Source organism: Podarcis filfolensis (assembly GCF_964270895.1).
Source record: "Podarcis filfolensis genome assembly, chromosome: 2".
Classification (NCBI taxonomy): Eukaryota; Metazoa; Chordata; class Lepidosauria; order Squamata; family Lacertidae; genus Podarcis; species Podarcis filfolensis.
This window is the reverse complement of record NC_139605.1, coordinates 111355683-111368652: the sequence shown is the minus strand read 5'-3', so window position 1 is coordinate 111368652 and position 12970 is coordinate 111355683. Positions and strand designations below refer to the sequence as shown.

General features: G+C 46.3%; 1 protein-coding gene across 1 annotated transcript in view; it reads left to right on the top strand.

Annotated features, from left to right (window-relative positions):
- Window positions 1-12970, top strand: part of STAT2 (signal transducer and activator of transcription 2) — a 48135-nt gene that overhangs the window by 19741 nt on the left and 15424 nt on the right. The window contains exons 8-16 of the mRNA XM_083599200.1: window positions 234-382; window positions 465-623; window positions 722-814; window positions 2037-2096; window positions 2254-2274; window positions 3977-4070; window positions 6850-6909; window positions 10219-10302; window positions 11398-11496. Of these exons, the coding sequence (XP_083455326.1) occupies window positions 234-382; window positions 465-623; window positions 722-814; window positions 2037-2096; window positions 2254-2274; window positions 3977-4070; window positions 6850-6909; window positions 10219-10302; window positions 11398-11496 (819 nt within the window). The remainder of the gene's footprint in view (window positions 1-233; window positions 383-464; window positions 624-721; window positions 815-2036; window positions 2097-2253; window positions 2275-3976; window positions 4071-6849; window positions 6910-10218; window positions 10303-11397; window positions 11497-12970) is intronic.

Here is a 12970-nt window from a genome sequence, read left to right as displayed (position 1 = left end):
GATTGATGCGCAGCTATCCCTCTTGCTCTTCTGGCTTCAGCAATAGCCATGCAAAGCCTCTTGAACGCAGCGCAGTGTCTTATAGAGCGAAAAATACGGTATGTATCTTTCTCAATGTCTTCACTGTGCCAGGGACCGTAGGACCCTCTCCAGTGATGCCTTGCCGCCTTTGCCACCCCACTTAGGCCTGTGTGTGTGGGTACACTCTTACTTAATCACAGTCTTTCTACCAGGAACTGCTGGATCGGATCAACGAGCTGCTAGGCCGCTCCGATACCCTGAGGGACTTTCTGCTGGCAGAGCTAGCGGTGTGGCAAGATTGCCAGCGGCGGGCGTGTGTTGGGGACAGTTGTGACACTAGCTTGACAGAACTGGAGAAGTGGTAAGTGTCAATGGGAAGGTCTGCAGTAAGTTCGCCTGCACCTCCAGCCTGTGCTCTTACTATCTGTTTTGCTTCACCGTAGGTTCACCGGGAGTGCTGAGAACCTCTTCCATTTGTTGCTGCTGCTTCGCACCCTAGAGGAGCTGCGCCAGAAGGTGACCTATGAAGGAGATCCCCTGCGGGTCCAGTTGCCCCAGCAGGAGAAGCGACTGAAAGAGCAAATTGCCTGTCTTCTGAAAAGGTGCCAAGAGGAAGGGAGGGCACCCGTCGAATAAGGGGAGAGGAAGAGTGAGTAGGGGGAGATTGTGGGTGCTGAAGATCTTTCTGCTTTCTCCCCAGTGCATTTGTGGTGGAGATTCAGCCTTCCATGCCATTGCCCAACCGCCGGCCTCTGGTGCTGAGAACCAGCAACAAGTTCTCTGTCCGTGCCAGGTGAGGAGAGAGGTCCTTAATCCACCAGTGGGTTCCAGGTGGCGGCCATTTTGGAATGAATTAAAAACCACTGGGCAAACAGCTTGGGGTTCTCCAGTTGTTGTCAAGCTGCCATTGGCCCCAGTCAGCATGGCCAGGGGGCAGAGACACTTGTGTCCTCCACCAGGGCCTTTTCAGTGATGGCTCCGACCTGGTGGAATGCTCTGTCCCATGAGACTAGGGCCCTTCAGGATTTAACCTCCTTCTGTCGGGCCTGTAAGACAGAGCTATTCCACCTGGCCTTTAATTTGAATTCAGCCTGGTCTTTTATCTCCCTTCTCTTCCCTCCCCCTCCCCTTTTATGAAGATCACCCTCTCTGAGACCCCACAGCTAATTCTCTCCTGACCTCCTCGCTGGCCCAAGCATGACCAATTCAGCCAGCTAGCCCTGGAGATTATCTAATTGATTTTTATTGTTATTCATGTTTTTATACTGTATTTTATGCTGCTTTTATAATTAAGTGTTTTAAAGTGCTTTAAATTTGTTGCTAGCTGCCCTGAGCCTGGTTTTTGAACCGGGAAGGGCAGGGTATAAATAAAAATTTATTATTATTATTATTATTATTATTATTATTATTATTATTATTATGGCAGTGCAGCCATTTCCACCCCACTGGGCACTGAGCTTAGGGGGCACTGCGGTACGTCACAACTTCGACCTAGTGAATTGAGCAGAATGGGAGGGAGGAATGGGGTGCCGGATTTTGGCCTTGCGCAGGGCGTTACTGAAATTTGAAAGACCAAAGCCAGCCCCTGCCCAGCACAGGGGTTGGACTTGGGAGGCCAGCAACATCTTGGATGGTCACAGTTTCTGCCATCCCTGATGGAAGAGGTGATTGGATCAGGAGGCTTCTGCTTAGATGCATCCAAGAGACGTATTCAGCAAAGAACATTGCAATAAAAGCCACTGGATTTTGAAATGAGGGAGCAGGGAAGATTTGGTCCAGGACAGAGGCCTGCTGTCAGTGAGGCCTGGTGGTGGGGTTGTGGCAAGGTTGCCAACAGCAGGTGGCGCCAGATCCCACTAATTCTACATTTGCTCCCATCCTCCGTCCTGCTGAAAAATGGAGATTTAAGGAGGAAACAGAGCCAGGCTCACACTTGCCCTTACGGAGCGAAACTCCGCTGCCTGCCACTTTCGATCTCGTGGGTTATAACAAACTGTTGTTGCCACTTAATTCAGGCTCCTGGTGAAGCTCCTGGATCGAAACCACCCGATGGAGGTGAAGATAGAGATCGACCGGTGGGTTCCTCTTGGTGAAGTGCCAAGGTTTTGGTTTTGGTTTCGTTTTATAGTCGCATGGGCAGGGCTGAAGATTGCAGTGGTGCGACTTGTGGGGAGGGCATAGGGCTGGGTCATCTTCTGCTAAAAACTCTTTTTTTTTCTTCATCTCTTACAGGAACGCTGCTAATTTGGAAAGGTAAGCAACAGCTGTGGAAAGGCAATGGAAAATAGTGAGCCTTGCCCATTGGGAGGCTGGTGGTGGGGTACAAGTTCTGATTTGGCACCTACATGGCAGAGGAAGGGGCAGGCTTTTGCTTACCCAGCAACTTGGGCCCCTTGAGCCAGTATGGTGTAGTGGTTAAGAGCGGTAGACTTGTAATCTGGGGAACCGGGTTCACATCTCCGCTCCCTCCACATGCAGCTGCTGGGTGACCTTGGGCCAGTCACACTTCTTTGAAGTCTCTCAGCCCCACTCACCTCACAGAGTGTCTGTTGTGGGGGAGGAAGGGAAAGGAGAATGTTAGCCGCTTTGAGACTCCTTCGGGTAGTGATAAAGCGGGATATCAAATCCAAACTCTTCTTCTCTTGCCATCTTTCTTATTTATGCTCTTGATGTTTTTGCGATGCGCATATGCAAACCCTGCTTTCAGTCCTCTAAAAGTTTCAGGGTAGACATACACTCGTACCTCGGGTTACAGATGCTTCAGGTTGCACGTTTTCGTGTTATGGACGTGCCAAAACACGAAAGTACCGGAATGGGTTACTTCCAGGTTTCTGCGCATGCGCATGCACAGAAACACAAAATCATGCTTTGCGCAGAAGTGCCAGATCACAACCCGTGCGTGCGCAGACGCGGCGCTGCGGGTTTCGGGCGCTGCGGGTTGCGGACGTGCCTCCTGCACGGATCACGTTCGCAACCTGAGCATCCACTGTATTGCTTTGATTCCAATCAGTGCATCTCCCGTAACTTCCTGCTGAAATCCCATAACTCTTCGTACCAAAAAAACATGTTCCAGGTTGTTGTTTATTTATCTTGCTTTTTTTGCACTGAAGTGCAGGTGCCCCTCCAAACGGCAATAATGTAATTAAGGTTAGAGGGGCATCGCGAGACAACTAATAAACTGGAATGGCGATTGGACAGTCCAATACAAATTGACCACAAAAGTATTATTGTTGCATCCAATCGCATGTTGCAGAATACCTCTACAAAACACACACACACCAGTTTGGAGATGGCAATGTGAAATTTGCTCACTTGCATGGTAGGGGAATTGGCAGCAGGGAGGTGTCTTCTGGGATGTAGAAAAGGCTTGATCCAAGTCATTGCTCATGAAAGCTGAACCCCAGAACTGGTGCACATGAGCAGAAGGAAACATGGCAGCTGGGCTTCCTATTCTGCTGTTTGAGCAGAATAAAGGTAAAGGAACCCCTGACCATTAGGTCCAGTCGTGGCGACTCTGGGGTTTCGGCGTTCATCTGGCCGAGGGAGCCAGTGTACAGCTTCCGGGTCATGTGGCCAGCAGGACTAAGCCGCTTCTGGCAAACCAGAGCAGTGCACAGAAACGTCGTTTACCTTCCCGCCAGAGCGGTACCTATTTATCTACTTGCACTTTGACGTGCTTTCGAACTGCTAGGTTGGCAGGAGCAGGGACCGAGCAACAGGAGCTCACTCCATCGCGGGGATTCGAACCGCTGACCTTCTGATTGGCAAGTCCTAGGCTCTGTGGTTTAACCCACAGCGCCACCCGCGTCCCTTCTTGAGCAGAATAGCATAACAATAAAACTCCACCTGATTATAAACTTGTTACTGGCCATCTGGGAATGACAAGCTTTCACAGATTATGTGTGTGTGCGCACACGTGGTCACTTTTAAAAATCTCTCCCTCTCTCATTTGTAGGTTTCGTAGGTTCAACATCTTGCCGTCAACCACCAAAACCATGGTGATGGACCGGCCCCAGGTGGAGGGGCTCATCTGTGACTTCAAGTACATTGTAAGGGCCTGGTGATGGGGGAGATGCAAAACTCTTGTATGTTTGCAGCTCTGGGATGGGAATTTGTGTTTGTGCAGCTGTGGTGGAAGAAAGACTTGACAATTCAAGTCTTGAGCTCTGGGATGTCTCACTGTTGCCCTGTGGCTCAAATCCCACCCACCTACCCCAATTTTGTCCTGCTACTGTGGTTGCCACACAATTCTGAACAAGGTGCGGCAAAAAAAAATACGGAAGACATTTTGGCCAGCTATTTTTGAGACTTTCTTCCTCCATTCTATGTGGCTCGAACAAGAAATGTGTTAGGGAAGGGGGGGTTATTGGGCCATTCTTGTTTTTATTTTTATTATTTATTTTGTGATTTTATATTGTGATTTTATTTTGAGAACTGCCCTGAGACCTGCGGATATAGGGTGGTATACAAATTTAATAAACAGTAGTAGTAGTAATAAGAAAAAGAATAAAATTGACTTTCCCTGACCGTTCTTTTTATTTCCTCTGACACAATACCTAGGAGAAAGGATTCTGGGTTTTTTTTCCAAATGAAATTTAAACATCTTTTTCAGTTTGTTAGAGATATATTTATGTATGCAACTACAGTGGCAAGGTTAAAGGTAAAGGTACCCCTAACCGTACGGGCCAGTCGTGTCCGACTCTAGGGTTGTGCGCTCATCTCGCTCAAGAGGCCGTGAGCCGGCACCGTCCGAAGACACTTCCGGGTCACGTGGCCAGCGTGACGAAGCTGCAGCTGGCGAGCCAGCACCAGCGCAGCACACGGAAAAGCCGTTTACCTTCCCGCTATAAAGTGGTACCTATTTATCTACTTGCACTTAGGGGTGCTTTCGAACTGCTAGGTGGGCAGGAGCTGGGACCGAACGACGGGAGCTCACCCCGCCACGGGGATTCGAACCGCCGACCTTACGATCAGCAAGTCCTAGGCACTGAGGTTTTACCCACAGCGCCACCTGCGTCCCTGACAAGGTTATTGATGGCCAAAAATGGGAAAAGTAGCAGCGTCCCAACTAAAACAGACTGGTTATCTAAAATGATGGAATACTTCCATATTGCCGAAATAACAGGAGGATAAGAGGAGATATGGTACAAAAAGTGAATAAGGAGTGGGCTATCTTTAAGGAATACATCAAAATTTATGTGGAAAAAGTAGAATTTCTGATAGATATTGAGTGAAAATGATTAGAGTGAAAGGAGAGTAGAGTCAAGATAGAAGAAGAGATTAAAGAATTAATGAAATGCATTTAAGCTAGTTGGAAAAATAAAGTAGCGTAACAAGAACGGCTGGAAGTCAAGTCACTTGGTGGGTGTCCATGTGGGGTAGGTGTGTAGATATGTTGATATGTACAGTATAGGTAGATATTATATAGAGCAATGTAGGTATGTTTTATGTTATGAAAATAAGGTTGTGTATGTGTATTGTGTAAATGTATATATGTGCTTTATATGTTAATAAAAATTTTAAATTTTTTTTAAAAAATTGACTTTCCCTACTCTAGCTCATGAGGCCTGAGAAAGAGCACTGTATTCCCTCATCTGGGACCTGCTGGGAGGCCTAAATATTTATGAAGAAGACTTGAGCCTGGTGAAGTGTCTTTCTGGGGCAGGAAGTGGGGAGGAACATAATGTATGGGCCTTGGTGTGTATTTTTTTAGTACACGTATGGAGCACACTGCCTCTTCATTTTTGCTCCCCATAGCAGCCATTTTGTGCTAGGACCCACAGCCACTTTTATGGAGAGATTAGTACTGGTGCCTCATTTCTTTAACGCCCCCCCTCCAAAAAATAAAATAAAACCAACAACGACGCCCACTGGCCTTATTCATAGGCAGGTTATGATTAAGCATCAAATGCATGGCTGGAAGGACTTTTCCCTACCATCAATTGGGCCTTGACATTCATTTGCTGTAGCTTCACTCCTCTCCCATTTTAATAATGATTACCAGTCTCCCATTTCTCAGTGAATCACTCTCTGTTCTTCCTCCTCTGAGCTTGTGACGCCCTTTGTGGTCTACATTTGCACGAAGATGGATCTTCTTAGAGCAGGGGTAGGCAACCTAAGGCCTGGGGGCTGGATCCGGCCCAATTGCCTTCTAAATCTGGCCCGCAGACAGTCCGGTAATCAGCGTATTTTTACATGAGTAGAATGTGTCTGGCGACGCGGGTGGCACTGTGGGTTAAACCACAGAGCCTAGGACTTGCTGATCAGAAGGTCGGCGGTTTGAATCCCCACGACAGGGTGAGCTCCCATTGCTTGGTCTCTGCTCCTGCCAACCTAGCAGTTCAAAAGCACGTCAAAGTGCAAGTCGATAAATAGGTACCACTCCAGCGGGAAGGTAAACGGCGTTTCCGTGCGCTGCTCTGGTTCGCCAGAAGCAGCTTAGTCATGCTGGGCACATGACCTAGAAGCTGTACGCCGGCTCCCTCGGCCAATAAAGCGAGATGAGCACCGCAACCCCAGAGTTGGCCACGACTGGACCTAATGGTCAGGGGTCCCTTTACCTTTTTAGAATGTGTCCTTTTGTTTCAAATGCATCTCTGGGTTATTTGTGGGGCATAGGAATTCGTTCATTCCCCCCCCCCAAAAAAAATAGTCCGGCCCACCACATGTTCTGAGGGACGGTGGACCGGCCCACAGCTGAAAAAGGTTGCTGACCCCTGTCTTAGAGGCATGAGAACAGCTTTGACCTCTGCCAGGGGGCGCTGCCCAGCGTGATGGCATCTGGTTGCTTCCAGCCCTGTAAACATGTGGTTCTTCTTCTCTTTGCAGATGCTGAAGGAGCAGAAAAGCGGTTTGGGCAAAGGCAAGGGCAGCAAAGGGCTCAGTGAGGTGGGTTTGCCTTTCCCAAGAGTGGCTGGCTCAATGCAGCCGTGATGTGGCTCCTTTCTGGCCTCCCAGCAGTGCTATTGCTGCTGCTTTCAAGAGGAGCAGGCTTAGAGGGGTGGCTTTGTAAGCACACCAATCCGATCCAATCAGTTTATTACGGCCATAGACCAGCAGTTTAAAAATGGCTAATTTTTTTTTTTATAAAAGCAAGATACAATAGTTATGAGAACAAGCCAGAATAAAAACAGAGAGACAAGTGTCGCTAAGCAACTAGAATTTTAGCTGCTACTGGAACGATCCAGTTGAACACTGGATTGTCGTGTGTCTTAAACGCAATATTTCATAAAGGAAACAATAATAATAATAATAATATTAGTAGAAGTAGTAGTAGTGCCTCCATAAGGCTTGCTGTCCTTGATTTATCACGATTTCCCTGCGGGTAATATCTGATGCACAGAATCGTGCTAGTGTGTAATCAGAGGGTTTTTATCTGATAACAGGCATTTTAAAGAGAAGGCCTCAGTTCTCCGCAGACTTAGGTACAATATTGCCATCTCTCAACCTGGGTTTTCCATTGACTGCTGGAAATCCAAGGCTCTTAGTCAGACATAGTACAGACAGAAAAGTGTTTTTCAAGTTAAGTGTGCTCTGTCGTTATTTCTTTTATTATATTCATCCATCACTTTCCACAGGAAGATGTCTCGAAGGGACTTTGGAATCTGTAAAATACAGAACAACTTGATAATAAACTGACAGTCAAATGCATTGTGGGGGGGGGGAATACAACAATGCATACAGTAGAGTTAGTTTGCTTGGAAGCTTGGGGCATCCTCATCACAATAAACTGACATTGTACTGTATTTCATGGCCTTTTTAGCACAGACACACCTAAGTACCGTATTTTTCGCTCTATAAGGTGCACTTTTCCCCTCCTAAAAAGTAAGGGGAAGGGGGGGCACTAGGAGGCGCATCGGAAGATGGCTGACAATAACATCTCTCCGACCCACACGAGGTAATTTGGAGGCTATGATGGGAGTAATTAGCCTCCCTAACCCCCCCCCCAGGATGGTGGGGGGGACTGCCCTTGCCTACTGTGCCCTATACCACCCCCGAATTTGTGGGGATGGGGGCACTAGGCACAAAGCCCTCCTGTGGGATTTCGGCACTCCTGGACGCTGTCCCTGATTCGCGCCCCTAGCTGCAAGAACTTCAAAAGAAACAATTTGGATGAAGGAATGCACATATTTCAAGGAAGGAGGGGGAGTAAAGACTGCTAACAGAAGAGATCTCTGATAAAACAAGACAAAAATAATACATGAGAAGATACGCCAAGACACCGTATGGCAAATGACTGATGGGGGAGGGGGAAAAAACTTTCCTTTCTTTCCTTATGTGATTAAACAAGAATCCCCTCCCCTCACGAGTCAGAAATGTCATTTTAAGGACTTAAGCTGTGGATTTAAGGCTGTGTGGAGATAAACTTTCGAACCAAAGCATGTTTTAAGAAGAGTGTGGAATGTATAAGAGCTTTGGAATGACGCAGTTAAAAATGCCGTCGCCATATTGGGAAGTTCTGTTGGAGGTCTTGAGTCTGGGAGGAGAAAGAGAGAAATAGAGCTGTTTATATATTGTGGGTTAAACTCCTCAGAGGGACTTAAGAGCGACAGTTTTGCGAGATTATGATGGAAAGAGCGATGTTATCTATGAAGGAGATGATATATGGAAACCATTTCGATTTGAGGATTGGAAGAACGGAAAATTCACACAGGATTATTATTATTATTGGTGTTTATCGGCTTAAGGAGACTATCAGAAGAGATCATAAAGAAAAAAGAGAAAATATATGAACAAGGTGTGATGTGGAAACAGCAAGATAAGACAGGATAGAATTATGAACTCTGTTTGGACTGATTTGGACATTAACGCAGCAGCAAGAAGATGATCAGAATCCCCCTTCGGATCTTGAAATATGGGTCCCCCCAACAAAATTTAAAATTCGGCTTTGTAATTCGGAATTTATGTGATGTGATTTAATTTGATGTGATTGGCCGGTTAATAAAAGTTATTTACAAAAAAATAAAATAAAAAGTAAGGGGAAATGTGTGTGCCTCTTATGGAGCGAATGCAAGCGGGAGGCTCTGCTCAGCGCTCCCTTTAAAGAGCCGCGTGGAGCGTGTGTGCGGCTCTGGGGGGCTTTTCCCTGAGGAGGGAGAAGGGCTGCCCTTCTCCTTCCGCGGGGAAAAGCCCCCCCAGAGCCGCACACACACTCCGCGTGCTCTTTAAAGGGAGTGCGGCTCTTGGGGGAGCCTTAGCCGTGCAGCCCCCCCCCCGGGCAGGGGATGAAGGCTCCCCTTGCCTAGGAGGCTGCGCGCAGCTATCCCATAAGCCAGGACAGCAAGCAGGAACACTGCGCAGCGCTCCCTCTAGCTGTTCTAGCTTCTGGCTTAGCTGTGCAAAGCCTTAGCAGAGCACGGGGAGCCTTCATCCTGCTGCCCTGCGGAGGCTTCGTGCAGCTATCCCTGGCTTTTGCGGATGGTGGGGGAAAGGATAGAGCCGCGCGGCGCTGTCCCTTCCCCCACCTCTCAGAAAAGCCCCCAAGAGCCGCGCTCCCTTTAAAGAGTGTGCGGCTCTTGCGGGAGGAAAGCCAGGAGGCTTGCTTTCACTCAAGCCAGGAGGGCAAGAGGGATCAGTGCGCACTGATCCCGCTTGCTCTCCTGGCTTCAGGGATAGCCCCGCAAAGCCTCCTGAGCGAAGATGGAGGAGCGCTCCCTCTCAGCTCAGGCTGCTTTGCGTTGTTTTCTTATTTCTTGTTTTCCTCCCCTAAAAACTAGGTGCGTCTTATCGTCCGGTGTGTCTAATAGAGTGAAAAATATGGTACTTGGAAGTGTGTGTACAGTGGTACCTCGGGTTACGTACGCTTCAGGTTACGTACACTTCAGGTTATAGACTCTGCTAACCCAGAAATAGTGCTTCAGGTTAAGAACCTTGCTTCAGGATGAGAACAGAAATCGGGCTCCGGCGGCACGGCAGCAGCAGGAGGCCCCATTAGCTAAAGTGGTGCTTCAGGTTAAGAACAGTTTCAGGTTAAGAATGGGCCTCCGGAATGAATTAAGTACTTAACCTGAGGTACCACTGTAGTCAGTTGTTCTAACACTTCCTGCATCTGATGGATGGACTCTAGTCTACAGAAGTTCACAACCCAATAAATCTTTTAAGGTTCCAGAAAAATCTGTCTGTATGAAATAACAGACTCAACTAGGTGTGTGCCTCTTGCCTTTGCTAATTCTCATTCTCCCTCCCTCCCTCCCATAGGGATTGTTGCCCGTCACAGAGGAGCTCCACACCATCACTTTCATCCTGGACTATTGCTACCAAGATTTTACGTGTCAGCTGCAGGTATGAGGACCTCACAGATGAAGTTAGGAGTTGGTTGTGGTTGAATGCAGTCCTCTTACTGGCCAGGTTGCTTGAAGTGAGCCTACTGAAGAAATGAACCTATTCTGCCAATTCTCATAGTAAACCAGTATGAAGTAAGCAGCACACAAGCAGCACACAAAACACTACCAAACAAACCATTCTACGTTCTAAATCTTATATTAATAATCCAAAAATTGAGAGAACAAGGTACAAGAAGCCACCAACAGAAAACTCATTCAAATTGTGTCCAAAAGGAAAATTCAGTCTTTAAAGTTCCTTTAGCCAGGCTCCTGTAGATTTCAACAAAGGTAAGTTTGATCAAACGAGGTGTCGGCGATGTTAAGCTCAAGGGTTAGATATCAATGAAGATTAAATAAAATTTCTAAATAATATCTGAACAGGCAAGTACAAAAGTCTCTACTTACAGTCTATATGTTACATTCCTTCTTGGCTACAATATTTAATTTCTTTCTTCAGGAAATTCTCCCTCAAGATTTTGGTCTGTTTACATACATTCACTGGTGATATCAACCAAAACCTGATTAACCTTTAAACATTCATTTTGTAATTTCTGAGAATATAAATACGAAAATCAATACTTGCACTTCATATGCTAAGTTCTTTCTTGACTTAAGCATTTATTTTATTTAAACACTAATAAGTTTTGGTTTGTACCACCAGTGAATATTTATAAATATATGAAAACCGTGAGAGAGAATTTACTGAAGAAGCCCAAGACTCTTCATGGGCGAAACAGCTGACAAACGCCGGCACCCTGTCTAACTCTTGTGCGTAACATCACCGAATCTTCGTTTGATCAAACTTATCTTCGTTGAGAATATTTTTGTCACTGCAGAAGAATGAGATAGCTCTGAGAGGAGATTGGGAAGAAGGAAGATCCATTAGGCCCATCTGTCGACTGCCTTCTTCGTGTTTTTGCCCCAGTTTGTGAGTACTGGTCAAGGAGAGATCAGAATTTGTCATATGGGGACGATGGCCTTTTTAATTTGGCCCAGGGTCTGGGATCGACATTTATTGCTGCTCTTTCAAGATTTGTGATCTTTCTGCTCTTAGACATCCACTTTGCCGGTGGTGGTCATCTCTAATACCAACCAGATGTCCAGTGCTTGGGCCTCTATCTTATGGTACCTCATGTTCAGTCCAAACCCAACGGTAAGAAACATACTACACTTCTCTCTTTTTTGGAAGCCTTCTCTGTGGGGTAGGGTTGACACCCTAGCCAGAAAGCATTTCGTTTCATTTCACTTTTAATTTGTATACCTCCTTTTAAAATTACTATACATAAGGTGGTTCGCAAGTTGAAGAAACAACAAAATACACAAAAAAGATCATAACCTTATAACAATCTGATCCAATACAAAAAAATCATAATAAAAACATAACTTTGAAATAAACGACTTATGTCAAGCAAAGTAATATTCAACAACCCATTCGAATATAATACTACATAATAAACTTATATCACCTGAGGCCCTTCTCTGTGTGCCTTCTCATCGTGAGCTTCCGGAAGGTGGCAACACGAGAACAGGGCCTTTTCTGCAGTGGCTCCCCGTTTGTGGAATGCTCTCCCCAGGGAGGTCCGGCTGCTGCCTTCATTATACACCTTTAGGCGCCAGGCAAAAACGTCCCTCTTTACCTTTGGTTGATTTGATTGACATCCTGTGCCCTTTTAAAATGTTCGTGGGGTGTGTGTGTTATTGGGTTGTTGTTTTTATTTTGATTATGTCCTTTGTGGTTTTATATTCTGGTTTTATTCTGTGAACCACTCTTGACACCTGCAGGTATAGGGTGGTATATAAATAATAAGAATAAGAATAAATATACACTGAGGTCCAGCGCTGAGGGCCTTCTGGCGGTTCCCTCACTGCGAGAAGCCAAGCTACAGCGAACCAGGCAGAGGGCCTTCTCGGTGGTGGCGCCCATCCTGTGGAATGCCCTCCCGCCAGATGTCAAAGAGAAAAATAACTACCAAACTTTTAGAAGACATCTGAAGGCAGCCCTGTTTAGGGAAGCTTTTAATGTTTAATAGGTTATTGTATTTTAGTGTTTTGTTGGAAGCCGCCCAGAGTTGCTGGGGAAAGCCAGCCAGATGGGCGGGGTATAAATAAATTATTATTATTATTATTATTATTATTATTATTATTATTATTATTATTATTATTATTATATTTATTTATTATATAGCAGCAAATAATAATTTGATTCAGAATTCCAATATAGAACTGCTGTCATTTAGATGTGGATACCTTGCCCATGTTTAGCCTGTAGAGACCCCCTCAGTTCGGAAGATGGCAGATTAATACCCCCCCCCCACACACCTCGACCATGCTTCAGAGGATACCCGGAAACACCCCCTGGAGAAACAATCAATAACTTTGGCGCTGGTCGCCTTTTATTTCCGGACTCCATTCCTTGTGTGTGCTCCACAGCACACGACACTGCGCAGGGCATGTGCCTGCAGCAGTCTTGCACATGTGTCGACCCGTGACTTTTCTTCCCCACAGGCAACCTGCTCTTCCTACATGAAAGTCGCTTCTGTGTACAGTGGTACCTCGGGTTACATACGCTTCAGGTTACAGACTCTGCTAACCCAGAAATATCACCTCGGGTTAAGAACTTTGCTTCA